Consider the following 14,373-nt stretch of genomic DNA (forward strand, 5'->3'; position numbering starts at 1 on the left):
ACATACCTGCCCTCTCCGGACAGACCCCATGCCACATAACCTGCTGACCTACCACCGCGCCTGTGCCACAATGACACAACAGTAGCAGCAGCAGCAGCCCCACGCCCGTTGAGCGGCCCTAAAAAACAGTTTTTTGGTGCAACGTGGGGGAGGATTGGCGTGCGGGGGCCAAACAAGCATGTACGTACATATGTACGTATGTGTGTAGGAGGCAGGGGGTTTAAGATGATCATGGGGGATTGGATGGGGAGGATGTGCTTGTGATACGTAGGGGATGCTGCGGCAGGGTCTCGATGCGGTCGGTGGCCCCGCTGTCTCTGAGTGTTTCTTCCTTTTCTTGACGGGATGCTAGGGCGTTGTGTTTGTGTTTTGGGGATAGGGGCGAGTGGATGGGGCGATGATAGGCGGAGTGGTGCTGTGACGTGGTGTGTTGTTTGTGGTGGCGACTGGAAAAGGGAAATTGGTGGATGTCGATACGAGATTTGGGGGTTAGGGCCCAGAGATGGGGTTGAGAGGCTCAAACATTTGGTATCACGATGAGTGGAGGGGGTTCGAGCCGAGTAAGGCAATTATTTGCGAGGGGATAAATTGGGCTGTGAATGTGCTGTTTTGGTGCGTGATATTGACAATGAAGACAACTTGTGCATCTGTCATCGTGCTTCTAGAATGAGAGAATTCTTCCCGGATATATTTACAATGTCATCTATTCGAAAGATATTCGAATCGTGAAGAATGAGTTTGTGATTGCTAGTACTGGAAGTGTATTCGAATGTTTTATTTTGAAGGATTTCATGTGGTCCTGAAAATGATCAAACAAGTTGAACACGAAAACATGCGAACGATAAATCCATCGCTAAGCACTGTATGTTCAAAGATTCTGATTGAGTAGTCTTATTTCCATAAAAGCAATGAGACTCTTGGTCTTCCAAAATGACCCTACCTCTCATCTCGTAGCCGGTAGCCTCATTCTTCTCCTTTGCGCTTTTGCCTTCTTTTTCCTCTTCTTCTTTACAGCAGCTCTGATTGAGGCAGTACCACCTCCACTAATGAGACCTGACTGCGACAGTCCCATATCTTGAGCAGCTTTAATCCCGATTTCTCAACAATAGTACGGAATTCACGAGGCGTGCGCTCAATACCATTTATGACTGCCATCAGCGCGAGATCGCGTTGATGCGAGTAACGCGTGTAATATCCCTATCAAGTCAGTATTATACACACTTACTTAGGCCATCGACTTACCCAGTTAGCAGGCAAAGGAGAGGGTGCAGCAGTGAGCTCTTCCGAACCCAGCGTCGTGTTCATGACCTGATCACAGATCAGAATCCGTGAACGCGGACCCATGCTAGGCTTGATAGCTTTCAGGATGCGGACGCAGTATTCGTCCGACCAATCGTGCATGATATATCTAAGCCAGTATACTTCGGCTTCTTTTACCGGGTTTGGCTCGAAAAAGTCGTGTGGACAGAACTGTACCCTGTGTTGTGCAATAGCTTCCGGATTTTCCTTAGGCCAAACTACTGTCTCTGCCTGCTCCAGCGCTGGTACGCGGTCTTGTATGACGAATTGCAACTGCGGGTAGACCTGTGAAAGCTGGAGACAGAATCCGCCCACGCCTCCTCCCACATCGACCACACGAGCGGAGCCCAGTGACTCCCATGGATAGTCTAGCCATGTCGTTAGTTGCTGCAAATTCTCGCCATGATGGGACACGCACCATAGAGATGAGCCTTCCCAAGGACTCTCCCTCCTCCAACCATTGCGAGACCAAAGATGGGCAGTTCCGGTCGGCCTACCAGATCAGAGCCAGCCTTACCTTCCACTGCCTTGTCTAACTCGGAGCCAAAAGGACCAGGATATCCACTTTGTGCTCCGTCGGTCCCGCAACGGCCGTCCAGCAAATCTTGCACGGTAATCTTTTCTTCGAACCACTCCCATCTTGGTTTGTGGGTGCCTAAAGCTTTTTGGAAGGCGGTCTCTGCGACATCGTATGAAGGGCCCATTTTCTTATCAAATAGGGATCTAGGTAAATGATCGGAAGCAGAGTACAGGTCGAAGGCGCTACAAACGGACATTCAGTATTTTGTCTTCTTATGAGAGCCCAAATAGACATACAACATCACAATATATGCCCTGAGCGGCTCGTTGTTCACCAAAGCTGCTGACACTTCGTTATTTGCAAACCGGTCGGGTTGGACTTCCTTGAAGATGTGTATCGAGCAAAGACAACGCATAACTCGAGCTGCCATTATGTTAAAGTCAACAAACACAGCCGAGACCTTTCGCATATACCGGCTATACTAACATAGTTTTAGAGCGTCGCAACCTGCTTGCTCTGCCAGCTCCTTGACTGCAATGCCGTTCTCATCACAGCCAGCAAGCATGTCTGGGATCCGCTTCTCAGCCGCTATGTGTAAAGCTCGTGCCTCGAAATACTGCATCGATACTTCTAGAAGACGCATGCTCGGCGTGCTCACGAGCTCAGTGATCATACCAACTGCAGCGAGAATTGTTCTTTGGGCATCGAACAGCGCTCTCGGAGGAAGAGAGTCCTTGTAATTTCCGCTTGATTCTCCCAGCGTAGCTAACGCAGAATGCAGCAGCGCCTCGAGCTGCATGAGCTTGGTCGTGGTTGAACTGGGTTCCATTGTTCCAGGTGGTATTTGCTTGTGAATGAAGAGATATCGGATTCTGTGTCTCCCGGCCGGGTGCGGGGTTGTATTTCAATAAAGCCAAATGCATTCGTTCTGCATATCCCTCCTTAGTGGTTCCTCTCTATGGATCTGAACATGTAAATAGCATAGTACGAATCGGGTAATTTTCCTGTTGAGATGTAGCGCCCTTGTAATGGCTGCAGTGGCCTGTACGAGTTCGCTTACTGTTATCGCTTGGCTAAAATTAATGATGTCATATCCTTGCATCGGCTGTGATATTTCCCTTGATCTTCAGAGAGTTGGTAGTGCTTAACTTCGTTACCTGGCGTTCTCCGCCAGCCGTAGTGTTGAGGCCCTTGCATACTCAGTATCTCCCCAGCTTAGCCGCAAAATTAAGTGAGTAGGCAGATGGATTGTAGGGGGTAGTTTGAATAGGGCGATCGTGAGATCCTCTTCCTGTTCCATATGACAGAGCGGTTTTAGAGAGTCTGACCAGATTGGGTAATGGAAGGTCGAAAACGATGGTGACTGATCTAGCCCCACTGATTCAGAAGATATAGTGACCAGCGGTAGCCACAAGATTATGGATATCAACGCTAAGTGCTGGTCTTGAAGGGTTAACATCTACAAGTGATAGTAATACTATTGAGTTCCTTCGGGTATGGAGAATTGTGAGGTGCCTCTGCGCACTGACAAAGCAGATGGGTTCATGCAAATGCTCGATGAGATACTGCCTAGAGAATGTGGACTTGTCAAATCAATAGATTAACAGTATGTTCCTTTAACTGCGCGTGTGAGGCTTTTGAACCCAGACCATAGCAGCAAGTGTGTCTGAGTTGTAATGGGGCGTCTGCGACAATCATTTCGAGCAAAGTTGTTAGACTGCATTAACAGTCACCAGCAGTCATTTACGTACCCGGATTCTCTAGTTCAAACTTCTGCCATATCCCGATGACATGATGTGACCCGGTGGCTGTCATACACGGCCCGTTCACAAGGTTAGTACTACTAGTGTCCGGTCCGTCTGCACCCGATTACTATCGGCCCGTCCATACTCAATTGATCTCCCGACCAGTTGTTGGCAGAAATTCATAAAGAGAGTTTATGTAATTTCACACATTTGAGTAATTGCCCGTCTAGAAAGCTTTTTTAAATCCACAAACACATTCCTGGCTCGAGGGGGTGCGGCAAGGCTCGTCGTAATCAGCCAAGCCTGGTCCTAGCCTCGCTTTAACGCTTACGAGTAATTTGCCAACCATCAGCAAGCCTAACCACATTTGAGTGCCGATATGCTTACATAGGCCCTTTTGCCGTAGTTCTTATGCCATTTTGTACCCCTTGGCTCATCACCCGATTAAGATGGCTGCTTTGCAAATGTACATACCGAAAGCTCTGTCAACGAGTAATAGTCTTTTCGCACAATGGCAATGCCAGATGAGATGTGCTGTGTCTTCAAGCACTACCTTGTGCCTCGATAAACCACAATAGATAAGTATGAAATCTTTCGCTAGCCTACTATTACATGGTTGTAGACTACGCAAAGTTTGCTGCTACTGCCCAAGAATAAGTAAGTATGGATCCGCATAATCCCAGTACGAAAAGAACAGTAGGCGTATGTCACCCACTGGTTCAAGCTTCCTGACAGCCACAACCTTTCTCCGGAGTCTTATGGGGGGGGGAAGCAGCAAGTGGGGAACCAAGCGATGCCGATTATCGCACACTTTGCATGTACTGTGGAAGATGAACCACGTTGTGGGGCCGTTAGCTCCCGCTCTGAGATATCAGATATGCACTATACTATACGTTGGTGAGCAGATTAGTCTTTCAGTCGGCAACGAACCGAATATCCTAAATGCTCATCATTCACAGGATCTGAGCTTTGAATCTCATCACACTAATCAAAAATTTGTTTATTCTTATTGGTGGATTGGGGTTGAAGAAGTTTTCTGGATGAAAGTCACCGAGCAATATGCAAGGTACATAGTCTTACATCAGTCAGCTTTCCTCACATTGAGCCGACTTCATAGCGGTTGGCTATACGTGTGCTGTGTGTTCGGCCAAAAGGTACACGCATTTGTTGTCTTATTCAAGAGATGGACTCGAATTTGAGGCAGCGTGGGCCACGCTATACACCATTAATACATCGCCAACTAGAAACGATCGAGATAATATCCAAGTTTAAATTCTTAGGGTCCGAGCGGCATCTAGGACCTGCAGGTCGTCAGCACTGTGTCAAGGCATCCTACGCAAAAACCGGCGTCATAGCATTGTAATCAGAATGATCAGCGCACGTTTCGGGTGTTCATTTCGGGCTTATTACACCACCCCACAACACAACGCATTTGGTAGGTGAGCCTCAGGGATATGTTCTGTCATATATAACTTGCTCGCACTGCCGAGCAGAGTAAAGGGCAGGATACACACGTCCAGATCCGAACAGTCCTTCGTTTTATCTGCTTAATACTCAATTGAGACCTCACACTCATTAACCACGCATAACAAAAATGTTGTCACTCATTGTCTCCTCCCTAATTGCCCTGGCGCAGGCTGCTCCCCACCAACCGCAACACGCTGCTGCTCTTCCTGCCAATCTGGTGCGAGACTTGGCTACCGCTGTCGCCTTCCGTAAGACGGTTACTGGCCCCCCGGAGGTCCTCGCAAACTGGACCGGCTCCGATATCTGCCAATGGTATGGATTTTTCTGCGCCCCAAATCCCGACACTGGTGTCCTCAGCCTCGGTTCCGTCGACTTCAACAACTTCCACTTGACCGGCAACCTCAAGCTGAACCACTTTGTCGAGAATCTGCCGGATCTTGCCCTTATCCATATCGTCAACAACAGCTTCAGCGGCCCCATCCCCAACCTCAAGAACAGCAAGTACCTATACGAGGTCGACGTCAGCGACAACAAATTCTCCGGTGGCTTCCCTAGGAACGTACTAAGCAACAACGGTCTCGTTTACCTCGACATCGGCAACAACCAGTTCACCGGCCCCCTCCCCACAGACCTCATGTCTTCCCTCCCCCAACTCGAGGTCCTCTTTGTCCGCGTGAACCGCTTCAGTGGCTCCATCCCCGACATGTTTGCCAACTCCCAGAACCTCCAAGCCGCCAGCTTCCTCGAGAACCAGTTCACCGGCCCCATCCCCGCCAGTCTGACAAAAGCCATGTCGCTCCAGGAACTCAGCTTCGCCACCAACAACCTCACCGGCACCATCCCCAAGGGCTTCGGCCTCCTGCCTAACCTCACCGCCGTTGATTTCTCGTGGAACCAGCTTACCGGTACCGTCCCCGAGGACCTTTGCGCTAGCAAGTCGATCCAATACATCTCGGTCTCTGGCAACAAGATCGATCCCCGCCTTGGTCCTGAGTGCACAAAGGCAAAGGCGAAGGGCATTTTGATCAACTAGGTTAAATATTGAGAACACAGGAGGTTAGAAGTGCACGGCAATCTGATTAGACAAACGATAGACAGTGCCAGGGCGCGTAGTACTGTCTGAATCCTTTCAGTTCAAACTATGGTACCTAGTGTAGTAATACACCAGGTGCATTTACTTAATTAGAGTAAACACTACTATTACGTTTGTACACGACTAAATGTAATGTCTTGTTCGTCCGTTCTTATCAACCCATGCAACGATATTAGGAGTGTTGTCGAGCTGGTACTTGATTTGCGTGATGGATACCAAGCATCTCCTTGCTCTAAGTTAATAGTGCGAACAGCCCAAAGTTGGTCATCGGTTATAGCAGTAAAGACAGTTTTCCACATTCCCCCGGTATAACAATCCTATATACCTTTACTAAATCAATCAAGCGAGTGGGTAAACAGCAATACCATATGTATATCCAAACCCCTTACCTCTCCATCCCTATTCACACCATCAACAAACCCCTACTCTTACATTCCCCAAGAAACAGAATAAGAATCACAAAACACCATATAACCCTGGATATCACTAAAAAAAAACCCCCTCCGAGCGCGAGCCCGAGTTCCGCATCTAACCAAACCCATCCCTAGACCAGTAGAAAAGGAAAAAGTAGAAAAAGAAAAGAAAAAAGGTAATCCTACGCATCCCGATGAAACAATCCCCTAAGCCCAACACTCCACCTCCGCTCCCCCTTCTCCTTCGCCTTGGCACCAAGTTCATCCCCCACACTAAGTACTCTGCGCCCTTCCCGTCTCTTGTCCTCCTCCTCAGCCGCACCTCTCCCAAAATGCATACTCTTTCGAGTCAAAAGGCCCAAGCCATGTGACATCCTCTTCTTCTCCTTCTCCGGCTTGCTCTCTAGATCGTTCCGTTCTACGTCGCTCCATCCACCCGCGGTAAACGGTCTACTTCTCTTCCTCAGTAGATTCGGACTTCGCTTGCTCTTCTCGCGTTCCAGCCGATTTAGCTCTTTATCTGTACTGCGCAGCGTCTTTCTGAGGTGATGTTGCGATGTCTTCAGGCCGCGCAGTTGCAGGGCTGTTTCGCTGCGTTGGAGGCGGACTTGCTCGACTTGGTGGGCCCATAGGTCGTCGGGGTTGTGGGATAGAGTGCTAGCGCGGGTATCCGGGCGTGGGCTGGTGTTTGGGGTGCTGGTGTGGGTTGGGTGCGAGGATTTGGGGGTTGAGGGGGCGGTAGAGGTGGCGTGGTTGGCGGCGGTGGAAGGTGTGTGAGGGGAGATGGGAGAGGCGGACCATTCTTCGAGGAGTTCTAGCTGGTTTAACTTTTCTTGGAGGGTGGAGATGAGGGATTCGAATGTTTGTTTGTCGGTTTCGAGGGAGGCGAGTTGCTGTTGGAGGGCTGCGAAGGAGGTGGTGTGGGTTTCTTGGTCGTGACGGAGTTGGTCGAGTTCTGTTGTTTTTCTCGCCAGTTCGGCTTCTAGCCGGGCTGTGTTTTCGTGGTCGTCTCCTAATTGCTGATGCTCCTGTTCGTACTTCTTCTTGAGATTGTTGTACGCGGCATTCATTGATCTCATTCGCTCATCGGCCGATGACCCGAGTTCTTTAATGTATTTCTCCTTTCTTGATAGCTCCTCCTCCAGCTCATCTTTGCTCTTCTCAAGTGTATCCATTTGCTGGGTTTGGCTATCGATTTGTTGGTGTAGATCAGAGTTCTCTTTGGTAAGAGTCTCAAGCTCGCTGTCCTTCTCACAAAGTCGAGTTCTGTACCGTGACTTGGAACTCTTCGCAACCTCAAGCTTAGCTTCAGAGTCCTTTACAAACTCCAGATAGCGCTTCTCGGTATCCTCGACAGCGGAATAGGCATTGGCTATGTCTGACTCAACACTTTCAAGAAAGGCCTCCAGGTCGGCATTCGTCTGGCGCGCATTCTCCAATTCTTCTTCCGCTGAAGCAAGACGTGAGATGAGTTCTCTTTCAGAAGCCTCAAGTTTGATGTTCGTACCACGCAGTGACACAAGCTCTTTGTCGGCTTCGAGAAGCCTGTTGAATGCGTCCAAGCTCTCAGACTCTGCAATTTCGAGACGCATTTGAGCCGCGCGGAGTTCAAGTTGTAACTCATTGGCCTGACGGGACGTACTTTGCGAAGACTCCTCAAGCTTAGCATGTTCCAATCGCAGGCTGTTTGACTGTTGATCACTTTCCAACATTTGAGAAGCCAAGTTGGCACAGTTAGCTTCGAGCTCAGCTACCCGTGAATGCATGCCAGATAAATCTTCTTGAAGAGATTTTTTGTGACGTTCAGACCCCTCGAATTTAGTTTCCAACTCCGCTCTCGATTGTCGCACGGCATCTAGCTCTGTCCTAGCATTGGCAAGCTCGGTGTTGAGAGAAGTGTTTTGCGATTCAAGCTCATCAAGGCGAGAGCGAGTCGAAGAAAGGCTTTGTTCCGTACTCGCTGAGATCTCCAAGGCTTTGCTCAGCCTCGCTTCTACATCACCCTTGAGCTGCCGAAGTTTTTCTAGTTCTCTTTCGGCTTCCCTCAGTCGTGCCGTGAGTTTGGCATTTTGAATGTTTGCCTCATCCGTCTCTAAGCGAGCTGCAGTGAGGCTCTCCTCCAGCTTGCTGTTCAAACCCACGGTATCTTCGAGCTCACTTTTAATAGCTTCGTTGTTTTGCTGAGCAAGTCTAAGCTCTTCTTCCAGACGCGCATTATCGGCATGTGTTTGTTCGAGTCGCTTCTCCATAGCTGCCTTCGCGCGACACAGAGCTTCCAGCTCTTCCTCACTGGATGCCAGTCTCGTTTCGAGCTGTGAGATTTTGTAATGAGCGTCCTGCAGCTGGAATTGTGTGCTTTGCAGTTTCTCGTCAAGCTCCGAATGAAATTCTTGGAGAGAAGTAAAGCTTTGCTCGGCATTTAGTTTCGATTGTTGCAGGGCCGTGATTTGACTTTGTAGCGTGGATAGCTGTACCTGAACGTCATTCGCCTCTGATTCAGATTTCTTTAGATCATCCCGCACAGAGCGTAACTGGTCTTCTAGATCTGACTTAGAGTTGATGACTTCGTCGAGTTCTTTTTGTAGTTGATCTTTGGCCATATCCATATCATGGGCTTGCCTGCGAAGATTCCAGAGACTTGCAGCGGTCGTCTCGCTGTCTGACTGCGCAACCGACAAAGCTGTTTCAGCCTTAGCCCTCCTATCATCACTCTCCTTTAGCGCAGCCTCCAGGTCTGCTAATCGATCCTTGAGCGCACTAATTTCTGTAGTCGATGCGGCCAATCGTTCTTCAAGGAACGACTTGGATTGTTGACCTTCTATCAAGTTGCTCTCCAATTCTCCGATCTTAGCTTGCAAGCTATCACGATCGCTCTGCGTTGACTTGAGCTGCGACTGAGCTTCGCACACTTGATCCTCAAGTTCCCCTTTGACACGACGAGCCTCTTCGAGCTCGCCTTCAATACTTCTTTTGGATTCTCGTAGATGGCCAAGCTCTTCACGAAGAGATACTTCTAGTTTCTCTGATGACTCCAGAACAGATCGAAGATTGAGTATCGAGGCCTCGAGTTCCCGGAGATGTTCACTGCTCTTTTCCAGTTCCACAGCGTGTTGCTTGTCGCTTTCTTGCTTTGTATTGCGCATATGCTCCAGTTCTCTCTGGAGTGATGATGTCTGCTTTTGTGACTGTTTGAGTTTTTCCTGTAAATCCACACTCGTCGATTGCATCCTTGCAAGTTCATTGTCCTTCATGCGAACATCCTCACCGAGCTTAGCCCCGAGCTGCCGTACATTCTCAAGATCAGCTTCCAGTGCGGATTTCTCGTTTCGTAGCGTCTCAAGTTTCTTTTGGGCAACGCCATCAGCTGCCTCCAATGCTTGAACCCGCTCAAGAGCTTGCTGGAGTTTGGCTTCCGTGTCGTTGTAAGATGTGCGCAAGCTTCCCAACTTCTCCTCCAGCTCTTCCTTTGCCTTTTTTTCTTGGTCCAGAAGTTCCATGGTGGCGCGCAACTCATTTTCCATCCTAGCCTTTCCACTCTGTACGTCCTCAAGTTCACTCGCCAAGCCATCACGTGCCTCGGTCTCGATACGCGACTTCTCCTGCAACAGCTCCAACTCCTTCTTCAAGTCCACTGAAGCATTCTGAGCGTCCTTGCTCGTAGCTTCTGCATTGTGCAGTTGTTCACGCAACTGAGCAATGGCATTTCCTCCTATCTCGATCTTCCGGGCATGCTCGGCGGCTTCCGCGTCGTACGTGTTGACTTTCTGCTCAAGATTGCTAATGTCTTCCAACCCTTGGTCAACTCTCTTCTGCAAATCTTTACACTCATTCTCCTTTTCTGCGAGGCGGTCTCGAAGCGACGATTCGGTGCGCTGGGCGTTCTCGAGCTCATCGCGTGTGGAGCGTAACGTCTGCTCGAGAGTAGATGTGCGAGTCTTGAATTCTTCGACCTGGTTCGTCTGCATCTGAACATGCTCATCAAGTTCAGCCTTTTCCTTCTGTAGCAGGTCAATCGTGTGCATCATATCCGCATTCTTCTGGTCCCACGCTGCAAGTTCTTCAATCTTGTCTTGCAGTTTCTGTTTCAAGAGTTCTTCGGAATCCACGGTCATGCGCAGCTGCACCTTGGTAGCTTCCAACTCTTTGGCTAAACTGCTTCTTGAGCGCTCTAGAGTAGCGATTTGCGATTGTTGATGTCGTATCTCCTGTTCTAATCCGGCTTTGGCCACTGCCAAAAGCCTTCCATCTTCCTTGCTCTCTGCACACTCGCTTTGGAGTTGTTCTATACGCCTCCGGCATGCAGCAAGAGCTTGGTCTGATTCACGCTTGGCTCGTATCAAGCGACTGTCAGACGTGCGAATCTCGAATGCACTTCCGAGGCGAGGAGTGAGCGGAAAGTCGACATCATGCCATGGAGCCGTGGACGATCGTGTTGGAGTCTTGGGAGAGCCGAACGGGCTACCAGGAGCACTTGAACGTGTTGGTGGAGATGGAGGCGGGGAAAGGAAACTGTTCCCATGATTATGTTGTGGCTCTTCTTTTGGGGTTGAATCTGTGGCACTGATTAGAGGAGCTGATACCAGAGTGTAGCTCACTTACATTGAAGTGTCAGCATGGAGGCCCTTTCCAATGCTGCTAGAATCTCCTTGTTGCGGTCCTCTTCGATTCGCAGCGCCCGCTGCAACTGCTCGACTCTATTTTGTGCACCTTTACCTTCGAGATAGTGGTTTGTTCTGCTCTTGGCGAGGTTCCGGGCAGTAGTCGCAATCTGTTTCTCCTTCACGGATATACTAACGGCCATGCGAAAGGCCAGACGACGCAACGACGACACTGACCGCTTTGCCTCAGCGCCCGCAATCTGATGTGCTTTCAGTTCGGCGCGAAGCGTATTACGTTGGGCCTTGATGTAAGATAGATGGGCCCAGTTGGCTATAACGTGGGGGGCATCTTCCGCCTTGGACTGTGGATTGTGTGTATCTTCTCCATCGTGTTCGGATCTGGAAACATAGGAAGAGGAGCGGCCCCAGTGTTCCTGCATGAAACTGCTTGACATGGACGATACGGATCGTGACACGCTGGACTGTGGGGTGGCAGATGGCCGCGAGCGTGGAGACGACTTTGGCTTGTTCTCTTTGGGAAGACTGCCAGCGCATTTTTGCATATCGAGGAAATTAGTAGGCAAAATGCTCTCTAGTCCCGAATGCGTGCGGCTGGTACTTGGAGGGTCCTTGTCCGTGGCCTTGGAACCTGGCGCCATCGTGGGCGGTGGTTACACGACCATGAGGTGACCAAGTTACGACTTATGCCAGATAACGGCCAGAACTCTTTGTTCAATGTGGCTGGGGGGAAGAACTATTCCGACAGCCCCGGTAGCGATGGCGTTGGGACGCTGGAACGGATGGGGTTAAGAAAGTGGTGCGTTGTGGGCCACCGTCACGCACGAAGCGGGACTGGGACGAGGAAAAAACAGGGATGTGATGGGAATGGGGAAGGAGATGAGGAGACTTTAGGACTTGAGATCGACTTCAATCAGAGCATGCACATAGAAAGACAAGATAGTATCTTGAGAATGATAGAGACACACACAGCCTGAGAGCGAGAAGAGCAAAAGATGACCTGATGGGCAGCAGCGGTTCACGCCAGGCGCAGGCATGACGATATACAGCCCGGGGGTTCCATAAAGCAGACCCATGGTTCTTCGCGATATTTTCCGATCGAGGGCATTGGCGCGCCTCAAGTGCATGGATGAGCCTGGACGGTTGGGTTACTGTCGTGCCGGGCTGGCCGCCACGAATCTCGGGCGTCTTGGTGGGTCGAGGGTGGAGAGACAAGATCGCATGTGCATGCCCCTCAGCATGTGCACCTGTGCGCAGTGACCATGGTTCGCATCGTTTCTGCTGTGCCATGCCGTGTTAACGCTGCTGCTGCTGCTGCTGCTAATATTTAGAGTGCGGCCCCTTACAGCAAGTCAAAAACATGCTGCCGCCGTTTGGTCCGAGGATGCAGCGGCGTCACTGCGGAAGTCAACCATGTCGCTTTGCCGCGGGAGCACTGGGCACTGCCCGTGGTGTGATATCACTCGTGATCTCCAACATACTTGAATCGATCCCGCGATCTAGTAGTAAATCATTCTGCGCTGGCGTTGCAGGATGGATGAAAAAACAAATCTCTAACAAAAAAGGAAAGAAAAAAAGAGAGCGTAAGAATATAATGTTCCACGTGGCTTTCTAGCCAGGCTATATTTGATTCATTTTTTGGTAGGTTGGTCGTCTCACTAATCATCTACTTCGTGTACTTCTTCTGCAAATGCTTCGCAATGGTCGTCAGCTGGATGTTGCTTGTTCCCTCGTAAATGGCGCCAATCTTGCTGTCCCTAAAATACTTTTCGGCCAGGCCCTCTCTTACGAAGCCCATTCCGCCCATCCATTCGACTGCTTGCCCGGACACACGTCCGGCGACCTGCGACGCCATAAGCTTGGCCATGGCCGCATCCATGACGAAGTCCTCGCCGGCCTCCTTCTTACGGGCGGCGTTGAAGATAAGAGCGCGAGCAGCTTGAATGTCGGTCCAGGCTTGGGCAAGCTGGTGCTGCATGCCCTGGAACTCGCCAATGAGTTGACCAAACTGCTTGCGGTCGTTCCATGCGTAGCTATAACTGTTAGCGTCTGGCCACTCACACTGGGACCATGACGATGAGACTCACCCTGCTGCATTCTCCCAAGCACCCAGTGCCAGACCGGTCATCTGTGCTGCAATGCCAATGCGGCCCTCGTTAAGCAGCCCAATGGCGTATTTGTAGCCCTCGAATTCCTTGCCTAGCAAATTGTCCTTGGGAATCTCAACATCGTCAAAGTTGAGAACACAGGTGCTGCTAGCTTTGATACCCAGCTTCTTCTCCTTTTTAGCAATGGAGAAGCCGGGGGTGCCCTTTTCGACAATAAATGCAGTGATGCCCTTGTACTTCTTGCTGGGGTCGAGATTGGCGAAGACAATGAAGAAGTTTGCTTCAACACTGTTGGTAATCCACATCTTGCTGCCGTTGATCTTGTAGCCATTGTCTGTTCGCGTGGCCTTGGTGGCGAGTGCAAAGGCGTCGGAGCCAGAGACGGGCTCAGATAGACAGAACGACCCAACTGTGTTGGTGGCCAACTTGGGCAGCCACTCCTTCTTGAGCTTCTCGGAGCCCCACTTGATAATGGCAGTGTTGACCAGCGTGTTGTGTACGTCACACAGAACGCTCACACTGGGATCGACGCGCGCCAGCTCTTCGATGGCGATGATGGCCGAGGTGAAGTTCATGCCCGAGCCACCGTACTCTTCAGGTATCTCGATGCCCATGAGTCCCTGCTCAAACAGCTGCTCGACTACTGCTGGGTCCATGGCCTCGGCCTCATCCATCTCTCGGGCCTTGGGCAGTACGACATCATTGGCAAACTTGGACACCGAATCGCCCATGAGCATCTCGGTCTCCGAGAGGTGGGTGATGGGCGTCGGTGGCACATCTGAGATATCGACAGCTTCCCGCCTGGAAGGAGTCAAGGAGAGACATCGTATTCTGGCCCGGCATCGCGTTAGTTTTTGCATTGGCCATGTTGGACACTTTTTTTCGGTGGATGCAAGACATACTGCGGGGCGGGGCGAACTGCTGGTCGCAGCGAACGCGACGAAGCCGTAGCAACGCGGGTGAGCGGTCGTAGGGATCGTGAGAATGAGGCCATTGTCAAAAATATGTGTGGGAAGAATGGGGAACCACAGGGTGCGATTGTATCCAAGCCAGTTGGCCATGGACCGCCGCCCACATGCCGAGGCAGCTTAAAGTTAGCCGGCGCAGGCCGC

General features: G+C 50.5%; 5 protein-coding genes across 5 annotated transcripts; 2 read left to right on the plus strand and 3 right to left on the minus strand.

The window, feature by feature from the left end:
* Positions 1-1,008: 1,008 nt before the first annotated feature.
* COCVIDRAFT_94784 (hypothetical protein) lies at positions 1,009-2,648 on the minus strand (the record flags this gene model as incomplete). Its single annotated transcript, XM_014702857.1, has 5 exons — positions 1,009-1,197; positions 1,243-1,667; positions 1,718-2,061; positions 2,116-2,242; positions 2,306-2,648. 5 exons carry the CDS (start codon positions 2,646-2,648, stop codon positions 1,009-1,011), a joined length of 1,428 nt encoding a protein of 475 aa, XP_014558343.1.
* A 2,510-nt stretch (positions 2,649-5,158) lies between these two features.
* Positions 5,159-6,064, plus strand: COCVIDRAFT_36334 (hypothetical protein; the record flags this gene model as incomplete). Its single annotated transcript, XM_014702858.1, has 1 exon — positions 5,159-6,064. The coding sequence occupies one exon, from the start codon at positions 5,159-5,161 to the stop codon at positions 6,062-6,064; it is 906 nt and encodes a 301-aa protein (XP_014558344.1).
* Positions 6,065-6,719: 655 nt separating this feature from the next.
* COCVIDRAFT_25215 (hypothetical protein) lies at positions 6,720-11,794 on the minus strand (the record flags this gene model as incomplete). Its single annotated transcript, XM_014702797.1, has 2 exons — positions 6,720-11,089; positions 11,137-11,794. The coding sequence occupies 2 exons, from the start codon at positions 11,792-11,794 to the stop codon at positions 6,720-6,722; spliced, it is 5,028 nt and encodes a 1,675-aa protein (XP_014558283.1).
* A 719-nt stretch (positions 11,795-12,513) lies between these two features.
* Positions 12,514-12,768, plus strand: COCVIDRAFT_94732 (hypothetical protein; the record flags this gene model as incomplete). The annotated part of the gene is made up of 1 exon (XM_014702859.1): positions 12,514-12,768. One exon carries the CDS (start codon positions 12,514-12,516, stop codon positions 12,766-12,768), a length of 255 nt encoding a protein of 84 aa, XP_014558345.1.
* Positions 12,769-12,819: 51 nt separating this feature from the next.
* On the minus strand, positions 12,820-14,255 carry COCVIDRAFT_94922 (hypothetical protein; the record flags this gene model as incomplete). Its single annotated transcript, XM_014702860.1, has 3 exons — positions 12,820-13,186; positions 13,241-14,092; positions 14,164-14,255. 3 exons carry the CDS (start codon positions 14,253-14,255, stop codon positions 12,820-12,822), a joined length of 1,311 nt encoding a protein of 436 aa, XP_014558346.1.
* Positions 14,256-14,373: the final 118 nt, after the last annotated feature.

This window comes from Bipolaris victoriae (genome assembly GCF_000527765.1).
Source record: "Bipolaris victoriae FI3 unplaced genomic scaffold scaffold_27, whole genome shotgun sequence".
Taxonomy (NCBI): Eukaryota; Fungi; Ascomycota; class Dothideomycetes; order Pleosporales; family Pleosporaceae; genus Bipolaris; species Bipolaris victoriae.